The sequence below is a fragment of the Myxine glutinosa genome, chromosome 2 (assembly GCF_964187855.1).
Source record: "Myxine glutinosa chromosome 2, kmMyxGlut1.1, whole genome shotgun sequence".
Lineage (NCBI taxonomy): Eukaryota > Metazoa > Chordata > Myxini > Myxiniformes > Myxinidae > Myxine > Myxine glutinosa.
The window spans coordinates 213,230,982-213,245,319 of record NC_136262.1 but is presented as its reverse complement, the minus strand read 5'-3'; the positions used below and the strand labels follow the sequence as shown (position 1 = coordinate 213,245,319).

General features: G+C 42.9%; 1 protein-coding gene across 1 annotated transcript in view; it reads right to left on the bottom strand.

Annotated features, from left to right (window-relative positions):
• LOC137420875 (amyloid-beta A4 precursor protein-binding family A member 1) overlaps positions 1 to 14,338 on the bottom strand; it is a gene marked incomplete in the record, with an annotated part of 121,742 nt that continues 107,404 nt past the window's right edge. Inside the window, 1 exon segment of the mRNA XM_078772218.1 lies at positions 1 to 911. Coding sequence (XP_078628344.1) covers positions 840 to 911 — 72 coding nt within the window.

Genomic DNA, 14,338 nt, shown 5'->3' with positions numbered 1-14,338 from the left:
TACCTGTACTGTGTATTTATTACACTGTTTGAACATCAAGAACGCTCATTACAAACGTCATACCTTATGCTAACTGGGATTTAACAACAAACAAGATGACATTTAAACACCGCCATGCACCAAGCTCGAGGGCAGCACCAGGTAGATTTCAGCTGAAACCATAAACAACATTACATGCTACATTCTAACACTGAATGACTGCAAGGCCGCAGCTTACATGATGAGAACAAGTCATACCCTACATATGGTTTATTTATTATACACGCTTCCTGTCATTCACAACACTTGCACGACGACAGCATGGAATTCAACGGCATTTACAACCAGCAATGTGCTCACACTGTAAACAAGTTATTTTTGTTTCTGCTGTACTTCAATGCACAATTGTTGTTGCTGTGTTGCAGTGGAAATATTAATTATTATTTCTATTATTAATATTATTATTCTTATGCACGAGTTCCTCTTGTAATTGGTGGCCTTGCCAATAAGCAAGTAGACTTACCGTAAGTTTTCCGACATCAAACTTATTTACACACGCAAAAATAATGTAAATGTCTGGCTAATTAATTAAATTGCACTTTCACCCACACAACTGCGGTCAGACAAAGCGCACCGTCCACAAGTTAACGCGACCAGCACGCCGTGCCACTTCCCGTCGTCAGTCCGCAGTGTGCAGCTTGGGGAAGCAAAGATGTCGACGAGGAATGTGCGCGAGTCTGGATGGCAACGGTGCAGGGGCGGCTGCACGTCCTCGCTGGGTGTCACGGAACGGGCGATGGAGTGCTGCAGGGTCAGGTGTGGGGAATGCTGGCTCAGAGGGGAAAAATAGATGGTGGGCCTTAAAGATACACTGGCTGTTCCTGTCCTGTGAGCAGCCGGTACATTGCAGCTGGCATGGTCTTCATGTGGATCTGAAAAAAAAAAAATTTCAACACAATAAATTTTTCATTCAAAATGGCCTCATTTTACGATGGTTAATGATGATTCACATTTTCGAGAATGATCAACGGCAAGCTATTTTTATAACTAAAATATTATATCTGTATATACGTACTACCAGTCAAAAGTTTAGGTACACCCAACATTTTAAAATATTTTACTGTTTAATGTGCAAAATGAACATAAGATGTGAACAAAACTCTTACCAAAGATATATCTGTTTATCGACTGATAATATATTGTGCGTCAATGCATCTTTCTTGTGCGAAACAGGTTTAAGGCAATTTTTGGAAAATGTCGAAAAGTGCAATTAACACTTCTTTTCTCAAAGTTACAATTGCCTATCTTTTTTCTGGCATAAGCTGACCTTTGGCACCCATATTCATGCAATCTGAAACACAAAAACACTCATTATATTGTATGGCTGGCTTTTCTGTAATCATTTTTTGCAACGTCTGGCAATAATAGACATTGCATGTGATGAAGAAACTAAGCACAAACATGAATTCCACATCGAGTACAGTATTTGTAAACAGTTTTTGCTCCTGAGATTAAACGTTAAGAACATTAACTTTGCGTTTCAGTTTGGATTTACTTTTGCACTTTTCGACCTATTTCCAAAAATTGCTTTAAACCTACATTTCGCACAAGAAAGATGCATTGAAGCACAATATATTATCAGTCGATAAGCAGATATATATATATATATATATATATATATATATATATTGTTGCGGATTTGAGAATCCTGTGTTTTTTTTTTATTGTTGTAGTGTGATGAGAATTGTTGTAAATATCACCCTCCGTAGTGTAAAGGTAATAGGTCGTCCTCCTAGTTACTCCATATACATACACGTAGCCAATCATATACCCTCTTAAATAGTTATCTCCTTATTATGTGTATTAGTTTAAGGCTCTGTCTTCCATTAATTGACACTGCATTGCATCGAATTCAAATAAGGTAGATTCCCTTTCATTCCCAAAGCCCCCCATTCCCAAAGCCTCGATTGCCAACTGCATTCGCCCTCCATTAGCCACGAGGTAATCTCGGAGAAGAAAGGCGTGGCCCCCACCTCATCATGAAGGGTGGAGCCCCGAGCGACCAACCAAGGCTCAGGGGTTTGGCTTGAGAGGGCAGAGAGAGAACGATCGGGGAGGTTCGCGAAGGTTCGAGGGTGTGGCCTATATAACCCACGGCGGGACACCCCCACCACAGATGAGCCCTTGGAGAGCACGCTACGCACCTGAGACGAGCTGCGTGATCCAGGAGATGAGAGAGGGATGTCCCATGAGCTTTGAACCACCGTAGCTTTAACCACCACAGCTTTGGGTTTTGACAGCAGTTTCGACCGTGGCCGCGAAGGAACGCCGCCGGCGAAACCGATCGAGAAGGGGCGGCGGCTGCTCACTCCTGGCCCGACCGTGTTCCGGTTCCAGTTGAACCTTCCTCTCCTTCCCGCCATTCGTTCCTGCCTTCATTTCCCATTCGTGTAAGTCTGCTCGTCGTCTGTCTTTTGTCTTCTCCTGGGGTTAAGTAAGACTGAATAGGTAAGCTAGTAATTGCACTGTGTCTTCTGGTCCTTCCATCCTTTCTGTAAATTATTTTCTTATTCTTCCTCTTCCTTGGTTTCTTTTGACTTGTAAATAGTAGTAATAAATCCTGTTATTTCCTACTTTTGTCTTCTTCTTCTTCTTCTTCACATCCGTTTCGTCCTTGTCTTTTCCCTCATTGAATACCTGTGGCGCGATTTTGGCCAACGTTCAGGATCGGGTTAGTCTCTAATGGCTCGAACGTCGTGTTGCTAACACCGCTCGGCAATTATAACATCTAAAACCGGGGTTCGAGCGGGAGTCCCTCCCTTGCTCGCGGTCAGGAGTGGCACTCAGGTCCTTGGGACTTTTCGTTGACCAAATACCCTGGCTGCTCCCGACCGGGAGGAGCGTTGGGACCCCCAGGACTCACGTCGGTCAGTCGCAGACGAGGGGATTAATCCCCCCTTGTTAAGGGGAAAAAGGCCGACGGAGAGATCCGTAACAATATATATATGGATGGTAAGAGTTTTATTCACATTTTATGTTCATTTTTCACATTAAACACATTATGTTGGGTGTACCTAAACGTTTGATTGGTGGTGTATATAACAAGATCCAATGTCTGTATCAGTTGTGCATATCCTCCTAAACCGCTGCCACACAAAGTTGAAAATGGTACCATATTAAAATTTCCAAGGACTTGGACAGTGGTAGAGTCAAACAGAAAAATCAGTTTGGACAAAAACAACTTCATTTTTCACATTGATAAATTCCCAGACATAGTAAGCGTGAAGTATGCTTCGTGTGGATTGGTGTCATGTCACAATATGCTACTGATTGGTTCCGCAAGGCTAAGTGCACTTGATTGGTTCCTGGCAAATGCAGTCAATACAATGAAATACTTCTTTACAGTTTCCCTGTTCTTAAGATTTCAAAATAAAATAAAAAAGAGGTATAAACAATGCAATAAAAAGTGGGCCTGGGTGCCACAGCAGAAGCACTTAAGCAGAAGCACCTGCACCCATCTGCTATCCAATCAAGCCTGAGAATGGAAACTTCATAGCCGAGATGTTTGCTCAACTCCAGAGATGGTAAAGCTCCAATATTCTTTTCTCAATTTCCCTCAAACCACCAGATGAACTGACTGCCCTTGCAGAGCATTCTATACCTGATGAAGATAAAGCTGACCCTCCAACTTGTGCAGAGATCAAATGTGGCACTCAAACGCTCAAGAATGGGAAGGCTCCAGGAATATGTGGAATCCTATCTGACATATTGAAAAATGCCAACCAAGCCACAATCTCCAGACCTCGTATGCATACGATATCAGGAACTAATAATCCATCCCAAAACTAGGGCTGCAGGGTATCATCTCTACTTCTGCAAACAAAGGAACTCTACTTCTGCAAACAAAGGAACTCTACTTCTGCAAACAAAGGAACTCTACTTCTGCAAACAAAGGAACTCTACTTCTGCAAACAAAGGAACTCTACTTCTGCAAACAAAGGAACTCTACTTCTGCAAAGAAAGGAACTCCACTTCTGCAAACAAAGGAACTCTACTTCTGCAAACAAAGGAACTCTACTTCTGCAAACAAAGGAACTCTACTTCTGCAAACAAAGGAACTCTACTTCTGCAAACAAAGGAAATCTACTTCTGCAAACAAAGGAACTCTACTTCTGCAAACAAAGGAACTCTACTTCTGCAAACAAAGGAACTCTACTTCTGCAAACAAAGGAACCCTACTTCTGCAAACAAAGGAACCCTACTTCTGCAAACAAAGGAACCCTACTTCTGCAAACAAAGGAACCCTACTTCTGCAAACAAAGGAACCCTACTTCTGCAAACAAAGGAACTCTACTTCTGCAAACAAAGGAACTCTACTTCTGCAAACAAAGGAACTCTACCTCTGCAAACAAAGGAACTCTACCTCTGCAAACAAAGGAACCCTACTTCTGCAAACAAAGGAACCCTACTTCTGCAGACAAAGGAACCCTACTTCTGCAGACAAAGGAACTCTACTTCTGCAGACAAAGGAACTCTACTTCTGCAGACAAAGGAACTCTACTTCTGCAGACAAAGGAACTCTACTTCTGCAGACAAAGGAACCCTACTTCTGCAGACAAAGGAACCCTACTTCTGCAAACAAAGGAACTCTACTTCTGCAAACAAAGGAACTCTACTTCTGCAAACAAAGGAACTCTACTTCTGCAAACAAAGGAACTCTACTTCTGCAAACAAAGGAACTCTACTTCTGCAAACAAAGGAACTCTACTTCTGCAAACAAAGGAACTCTACTTCTGCAAACAAAGGAACTCTACTTCTGCAAACAAAGGAACTCTACTTCTGCAAACAAAGGAACTCTACTTCTGCAAACAAAGGAACTCTACTTCTGCAGACAAAGGAACTCTACTTCTGCAGACAAAGGAACTCTACTTCTGCAGACAAAGGAACTCTACTTCTGCAGACAAAGGAACTCTACTTCTGCAGACAAAGGAACTCTACTTCTGCAGACAAAGGAACTCTACTTCTGCAGACAAAGGAACTCTACTTCTGTAGACAAAGGAACTCTACTTCTGCAGACAAAGGAACTCTACTTCTGCAGACAAAGGAACTCTACTTCTGCAGACAAAGGAACTCTACTTCTGCAAACAAAGGAACTCTACTTCTGCAAACAAAGGAACTCTACTTCTGCAAACAAAGGAACTCTACTTCTGCAAACAAAGGAACCCTACTTCTGCAAACAAAGGAACCCTACTTCTGCAAACAAAGGAACCCTACTTCTGCAAACAAAGGAACTCTACTTCTGCAAACAAAGGAACTCTACTTCTGCAAACAAAGGAACTCTACTTCTGCAAACAAAGGAACTCTACTTCTGCAAACAAAGGAACTCTATTTCTGCAAACAAAGGAACTCTACTTCTGCAAACAAAGGAACTCTACTTCTGCAAACAAAGGAACTCTACTTCTGCAAACAAAGGAACTCTACTTCTGCAAACAAAGGAACTCTACTTCTGCAAACAAAGGAACTCCACTTCTGCAAACAAAGGAACTCCACTTCTGCAAACAAAGGAACTCCACTTCTGCAAACAAAGGAACTCTACTTCTGCAAACAAAGGAACTCTACTTCTGCAAACAAAGGAACCCTACTTCTGCAAACAAAGGAACCCTACTTCTGCAAACAAAGGAACCCTACTTCTGCAAACAAAGGAACTCTACTTCTGCAAACAAAGGAACTCTACTTCTGCAAACAAAGGAACTCTACTTCTGCAAACAAAGGAACTCTACTTCTGCAAACAAAGGAACTCTATTTCTGCAAACAAAGGAACTCTACTTCTGCAAACAAAGGAACTCTACTTCTGCAAACAAAGGAACTCTACTTCTGCAAACAAAGGAACTCTACTTCTGCAAACAAAGGAACTCTACTTCTGCAAACAAAGGAACTCCACTTCTGCAAACAAAGGAACTCCACTTCTGCAAACAAAGGAACTCCACTTCTGCAAACAAAGGAACTCTACTTCTGCAAACAAAGGAACTCTACTTCTGCAAACAAAGGAACTCTACTTCTGCAAACAAAGGAACCCTACTTCTGCAAACAAAGGAACCCTACTTCTGCAAACAAAGGAACCCTACTTCTGCAAACAAAGGAACCCTACTTCTGCAAACAAAGGAACCCTACTTCTGCAAACAAAGGAACCCTACTTCTGCAAACAAAGGAACTCTACTTCTGCAGACAAAGGAACTCTACTTCTGCAGACAAAGGAACTCTACTTCTGCAGACAAAGGAACTCTACTTCTGCAGAAAAAGGAACTCTACTTCTGCAGACAAAGGAACTCTACTTCTGCAGACAAAGGAACTCTACTTCTGCAGACAAAGGAACTCTACTTCTGCAGACAAAGGAACTCTACTTCTGCAAACAAAGGAACTTTACTTCTGCAAACAAAGGAACTCTACCTTCTGCAAACAAAGGAACTCTACTTCTGCAAACAAAGGAACTCTACTTCTGCAAACAAAGGAACCCTACTTCTGCAGACAAAGGAACTCTACTTCTGCAGACAAAGGAGCTCTACTTCTGCAGACAAAGGAACTCTACTTCTGCAGACAAAGGAACTCTACTTCTGCAGACAAAGGAACTCTACTTCTGCAGACAAAGGAACTCTACTTCTGCAAACAAAGGAACTCTACTTCTGCAAACAAAGGAACTCTACTTCTGCAAACAAAGGAACTCTACTTCTGCAAACAAAGGAACTCTACTTCTGCAAACAAAGGAACTCTACTTCTGCAAACAAAGGAACTCTACTTCTGCAAACAAAGGAACTCTACTTCTGCAAACAAAGGAACTCTACTTCTGCAAACAAAGGAACCCTACTTCTGCAAACAAAGGAACCCTACTTCTGCAAACAAAGGAACCCTACTTCTGCAAACAAAAGAACCCTACTTCTGCAAACAAAGGAACCCTACTTCTGCAAACAAAGGAACTCTACTTCTGCAAACAAAGGAACCCTACTTCTGCAAACAAAGGAACCCTACTTCTGCAAACAAAGGAACTCTACTTCTGCAAACAAAGGAACTCTACTTCTGCAAACAAAGGAACTCTACTTCTGCAAACAAAGGAACTCTACTTCTGCAAACAAAGGAACTCTACTTCTGCAGACAAAGGAACTCTACTTCTGCAGCCAAAGGAACTCTACTTCTGCAGACAAAGGAACTCTACTTCTGCAGACAAAGGAACTCTACTTCTGCAGACAAAGGAACTCTACTTCTGCAAACAAAGGAACTCTACTTCTGCAAACAAAGGAACTCTACTTCTGCAAACAAAGGAACTCTACTTCTGCAAACAAAGGAACTCTACTTCTGCAAACAAAGGAACTCTACTTCTGCAAACAAAGGAACCCTAATTCTGCAAACAAAGGAACCCTACTTCTGCAAACAAAGGAACTCTACTTCTGCAAACAAAGGAACTCTACTTCTGCAAACAAAGGAACTCTACTTCTGCAAACAAAGGAACTCTACTTCTGCAAACAAAGGAACTCTACTTCTGCAAACAAAGGAACTCTACTTCTGCAAACAAAGGAATTCTACTTCTGCAAACAAAGGAACCCTACTTCTGCAAACAAAGGAACCCTACTTCTGCAAACAAAGGAACCCTACTTCTGCAAACAAAGGAACCCTACTTCTGCAAACAAAGGAACCCTACTTCTGCAAACAAAGGAACTCTACTTCTGCAAACAAAGGAACTCTACTTCTGCAAACAAAGGAACTCTACTTCTGCAAACAAAGGAACTCTACTTCTGCAAACAAAGGAACCCTACTTCTGCAAACAAAGGAACCCTACTTCTGCAAACAAAGGAACCCTACTTCTGCAAACAAAGGAACCCTACTTCTGCAAACAAAGGAACTCTACTTCTGCAAACAAAGGAACTCTACTTCTGCAAACAAAGGAACTCTTCTTCTGCAAACAAAGGAACTCTACTTCTGCAAACAAAGGAACCCGACTTCTGCAAACAAAGGAACCCTACTTCTGCAAACAAAGGAACCCTACTTCTGCAAACAAAGGAACTCTACTTCTGCAAACAAAGGAACTCTACTTCTGCAAACAAAGGAACTCTACTTCTGCAAACAAAGGAACTCTACTTCTGCAGACAAAGGAACTCTACTTCTGCAAACAAAGGAACTCTACTTCTGCAAACAAAGGAACTCCACTTCTGCAAACAAAGGAACTCTACTTCTGCAAACAAAGGAACTCTACTTCTGCAAACAAAGGAACTCTACTTCTGCAAACAAAGGAACTCTACTTCTGCAAACAAAGGAACTCTACTTCTGCAAACAAAGGAACCCTACTTCTGCAAACAAAGGAACTCTACTTCTGCAAACAAAGGAACCCTACTTCTGCAAACAAAGGAACCCTACTTCTGCAAACAAAGGAACTCTACTTCTGCAAACAAAGGAACTCTACTTCTGCAAACAAAGGAACTCTACTTCTGCAGACAAAGGAACTCTACTTCTGCAGACAAAGGAACTCTACTTCTGCAGACAAAGGAACTCTACTTCTGCAGACAAAGGAACTCTACTTCTGCAAACAAAGGAACTCTACTTCTGCAAACAAAGTAACTCTACTTCTGCAAACAAAGGAACTCTACTTCTGCAAACAAAGGAACTCTACTTCTGCAAACAAAGGAACTCTACTTCTGCAAACAAAGGAACTCTACTTCTGCAAACAAAGGAACCCTACTTCTGCAAACAAAGGAACTCTACTTCTGCAAACAAAGGAACTCTACTTCTGCAAACAAAGGAACTCTACTTCTGCAAACAAAGGAACTCCACTTCTGCAAACAAAGGAACTCTACTTCTGCAAACAAAGGAACTCTACTTCTGCAAACAAAGGAACTCTACTTCTGCAAACAAAGGAACTCTACTTCTGCAAACAAAGGAACTCTACTTCTGCAAACAAAGGAACCCTACTTCTGCAAACAAAGGAACTCTACTTCTGCAAACAAAGGAACCCTACTTCTGCAAACAAAGGAACCCTACTTCTGCAAACAAAGGAACTCTACTTCTGCAAACAAAGGAACTCTACTTCTGCAAACAAAGGAACTCTACTTCTGCAGACAAAGGAACTCTACTTCTGCAGACAAAGGAACTCTACTTCTGCAGACAAAGGAACTCTACTTCTGCAGACAAAGGAACTCTACTTCTGCAAACAAAGGAACTCTACTTCTGCAAACAAAGGAACTCTACTTCTGCAAACAAAGGAACTCTACTTCTGCAAACAAAGGAACTCTACTTCTGCAAACAAAGGAACTCTACTTCTGCAAACAAAGGAACCCTACTTCTGCAAACAAAGGAACTCTACTTCTGCAAACAAAGGAACTCTACTTCTGCAAACAAAGGAACTCTACTTCTGCAGACAAAGGAACTCTACTTCTGCAGACAAAGGAACCCTACTTCTGCAGACAAAGGAAATCTACTTCTGCAGACAAAGGAACTCTACTTCTGCAGACAAAGGAACTCTACTTCTGCAGACAAAGGAACTCTACTTCTGCAGACAAAGGAAATCTACTTCTGCAGACAAAGGAACTCTACTTCTGCAGACAAAGGAACTCTACTTCTGCAGACAAAGGAACTCTACTTCTGCAGACAAAGGAACTCTACTTCTGCAGACAAAGGAACTCTACTTCTGCAGACAAAGGAACTCTACTTCTGCAAACAAAGGAACTCTACTTCTGCAAACAAAGGAACTCTACTTCTGCAAACAAAGGAACTCTACTTCTGCAAACAAAGGAACTCTACTTCTGCAAACAAAGGAACTCTACTTCTGCAAACAAAGGAACTCTACTTCTGCAAACAAAGGAACTCTACTTCTGCAAACAAAGGAACTCTACTTCTGCAAACAAAGGAACTCTACTTCTGCAAACAAAGGAACTCTACTTCTGCAAACAAAGGAACTCCACTTCTGCAAACAAAGGAACTCTACTTCTGCAAACAAAGGAACTCTACTTCTGCAAACAAAGGAACTCTACTTCTGCAAACAAAGGAACTCTACTTCTGCAAACAAAGGAACTCTACTTCTGCAAACAAAGGAACCCTACTTCTGCAAACAAAGGAACTCTACTTCTGCAAACAAAGGAACTCTACTTCTGCAAACAAAGGAACTCTACTTGTGCAAACAAAGGAACTCTACTTCTGCAAACAAAGGAACTCTACTTCTGCAGACAAAGGAACTCTACTTCTGCAGACAAAGGAACTCTACTTCTGCAGACAAAGGAACTCTACTTCTGCAGACAAAGGAACTCTACTTCTGCAGACAAAGGAACTCTACTTCTGCAGACAAAGGAACTCTACTTCTGCAGACAAAGGAACACTACTTCTGCAAATAAAGGAACTCTACTTCTGCAAACAAAGGAACTTCTGCAAACAAAGGAACTCTACTTCTGCAAAAAAAGGAACTTCTGCAAACAGCCATTGATTTTGTAATGGAATGCACATTGCAGAATGGAGGTCAGCCTTGTGGAGTCTCCTTTGGAATTACAAGGCATTCACTGACTTTGACTATGCAGAGGATGTGGTTCTGCTTGCTGAATCAGCAGACACAGGTATTGCCACCATCCAGGAATTCAGCAGGTATGCCTCTACGCTAGGGCTTAAAGCAAGTTGGCCCAAGACCAAGATCCAGTCGCTTGGACAAGAAACACCCCCACCTACAATAGCTGTAGATGCCAATCACTCCGTAGACACCGTGGCTGAGTCTGAATATATTGGTTAGAGAATAACCTCTACTGGAGTCTGTATGCCGGAGATCCGCTGCCCATGCACAGTCAACACTAGCCTTACTGTCAGCCATCTGGAAGTCGGTACAATCAACTGAAGCTATGACTGTACAGAACTCTAATAATCTCGATTTTCTGCCGAGTGTGATACCTGGACACACACACACACACACACTGCTATACACAAGAATCAATGGTTTAGACGTGCAAGCATTGAAATGTATCCTGAGAATCCGATGGCAGGACCACATCACTCCTCAAGCAATCCGCCAAACTGCAGCGTTTTATTTATTTTGTATACTAAGTCGAGGCTCATGTAAGAGCTAACACATAAAACATATTGTTGCGAATATGGAATTTGGCCTCCATATCCGCTTGTAAATATTCCCCTATTTCCCCAATACTCCCCAACTATCCCCAATCCCCCATTCCCTAGTCCCATTGTCTGTAAACAACAATCAGTAGAGCCGACCTTCCCCTTTTTCCCCCATTAAATGTCGTGCCCAGGTCCACCGCATCACACGTAGACAACTTTCGGACATCTTGCTAGTTATTCTTAGTCTATGTCAGTTAAGGACTCGTTTCCATTAATTATGACTCTTCGTTGCACCAGAATGTGATTATATGGCACCAGTAGTGAGTTTAGGACCTTTCCCATACCTCCTCCCATCTTCTTCCCCAAACAACAACAACAACAACAGAGGGGCACGGCGCTGCGCGGGGGGGAGTGTGCGTCCTGACACCGGCTCGGTTAGCCGCCATTGACAATGCGCTCCAGACCATGCGCTCCACGGGGTTACCACGAAGGGGCTCCTTGTCAGTCTCCCGTCAAGGGCGGAGCCTGGTAAACCCCCCGCACGCACCCAATGAGAAGCAACGTGCCGATTCCACGAGGCGGAGCTAACGAGCCGAGGGCGTGTCACTCCCCGCCGGATATACGAAGGACTCACCGGATGTGAGGTGAGATGCGCCCCCAGCTTGAGCAGACAAGACGCCATCCGAGCGCTGCGACCTCCCCGCATCTCTAGACCGGACCGGGTCGACCCTGTCCTTGAGCCAAGAGTGCACCTTGAGCCATCGATACCCGCTTTCCTAGCCATCAAACCCCGTGTGAGTCAGCCTTTTGTCCCGTTTATCTGTCGTCTGTTGGGAATAATATAAGATTGTGTTTAAGTGCCCACCTTACTATGCTGTACCTCTCGTCCTTGTAATCTAACCTTCCGCCTTAATATAACCTCCTCCGGAGGTCTTGAGAACTGAACCCTGGGTGTCGTGTCATTTGAATCCCAGCCGTGGTGTCCTTTTCCTTTATTGACCTAGCGCAGCGCGATTAGTCGACGTTCGGGTATAATCGGGTAACTTGTGCAGACGTGGTCATACCAAAACCGCTCGGTAAATAACATCTAAGCCACGTCTGTAACAATATAATAAAGGGAGCGGGAGACAAGAAGGGGAGAGAGAGGAAGCACAATAACAGTAGGGAACTGGGACATCAGGAGATCTGTGAAAGGGACAGGGCTGGGGGTGAGGTACACGGGATAAACAAGATGGACCAATGAACAATGTAATTGTAAAAAAAAATGTAAAAAATAATTGACCAATTGTTTGGCCATCTCTGCCGGCAGAGACAGCGATGCATCATTTTACACTAAAGATTGTTTCCAACTTGCAATAAAGCAGTACGAGTAATGGATCAAGAACAACTGTGAGTATACTCACGATATACCAACTCAAACTGCAAAGACTGCGACCATGTCATGTTAAATGCTTGTACTCTTGTACATGCTTGTACATGTTAAACCCTGGCACAAGAAGCTACATAAATCCCAGCTGCAATTCATTCATGCACAAGTAGAACACGATTGCATCACTTCTGGATGTGCAACTATGCTGCTAATGCAGTGCGTCCCCTCCACCTCCATATACAAGGGCCAGGAACCTATAAAGTGGCCAATGCACCAAGTCACCTTTTCAAAAGGTACAGTGAGCTCGTCGCCATGTACTAGCGAATGTCCCCAGACAAGACGGTCGACTTAACATTCGTCCGAGAGACGGTTGACTCGGTGATGCAACTCCCTGCATGTGAAGCACCGATCAGACAGTTTATAGTTGGGTCGGGATTCAAACCCAGACTGGACAGCTCAAAGAGCCAACCGCACTATCACGATACCAAAGCTTAACACGTAAGATGATTGTTAGCAAAAGGAAGCAAAACTAGGTCACTGATTGATATCCTACTATTAATTTGCAGTTGATCACTGGCTTTGACACCAACACAAATACTTATTATGGCCCCGAGGCACCAAAGAGCTACAGATATCGAACAAACCGTTTCAAATTGAGCGCCAATTGGAGCAATTTAATTGTATCAGATGTGACAATAAATGAGAGTTGTCGCTCCCAGCTTGCCGGCTCAATGACAGAAGACGCCATTTGCATTTTTGCCGGTAATTCAAAGGGGAAAGGGGGTTTTCACTGACAACGCAGCGTTTCATGAAATTCTCTTTTTAAAACATTAAGAAATGAATAGAAAATGTGTCAATGACTTGAAATTACGCAACATATAAATAGCAAATTTTAAGATGTAAATACAAACTATGTCAGATAAAAATGTGTTTGGTAATATTAAAAGGAATGGACATGTCATAATTAACATGTCTGTGACGGTGATATGACAGGTATTGGAAAGGAGAGCGTTATAAACCATAGGATAGAATAGGGGCTTCCTCAATCCGTACTCCGTTTAGAATCCTGTGCGGGCACGGGCAACTTGCTAGTTTGGTCAAATGCTCCATGGAAGCTGATAAGTTTGTTTTTTTTCGAAGCCATTTCCACTCACAGTGTGGCATCTAGCTTTAGAATCAATACACCATATGGCCTGCAGCAAGTGGCAGTCAAGAGGCAAAGTTGCTGCACGCCTTTTCTTAAACGCAGCAGCTACCTCATCCCGTTTTCCTTGACAAAGCATTCTTCTTTCGAGGCCTCTTCCAGAATTTTTTTCAGCTGCACTATGTACAAGCACATCCTTGATGCCCATTAACTCCCATTATCAGGTCCAATGTTCTTCGGCCACCTGGTTTATCTGCCCACAGGAACGTGTGCCTTCACAAAACAGGCCGGGAATCCTTGAAGGTTTCAAGCCGAATAATCTTGGTATCCTTGGTCTGATCCGCCATAATGCATCTCTTGCATGACAGTGCTGGAATATAGAAATGAAGCTGGACTTCACTTTACCTTAATGGAGACCAGGATGTTGCCTCCTATTCTGCTCTTCCATTTTCTGACATTCTCAGTCATATCATCGTTTTTTTTGTCATGTGAAAGTTCAATTGCAATTTTTTCCGATTCTGCCAGGTGCTTCCTTTCCGATTCTGACAGGTGCTTCCTTTCCGATTCTGCCAGGTGCTTCCTTTCCGATTCTGCCAGGTGCTTCCTTTCCGATTCTGCCAGGTGCTTCCTTTCCGATTCTGCCAGGTGCTTCCTTTCCGATTCTGCCAGGTGCTTCCTTTCCGATTCTGCCAGGTGCTTCTTTTCCGATTCTGCCAGGTGATTCTTTTCCGATTCTGCCAGGTGCTTCCTTTCCGATTCTGCCAGGTGCT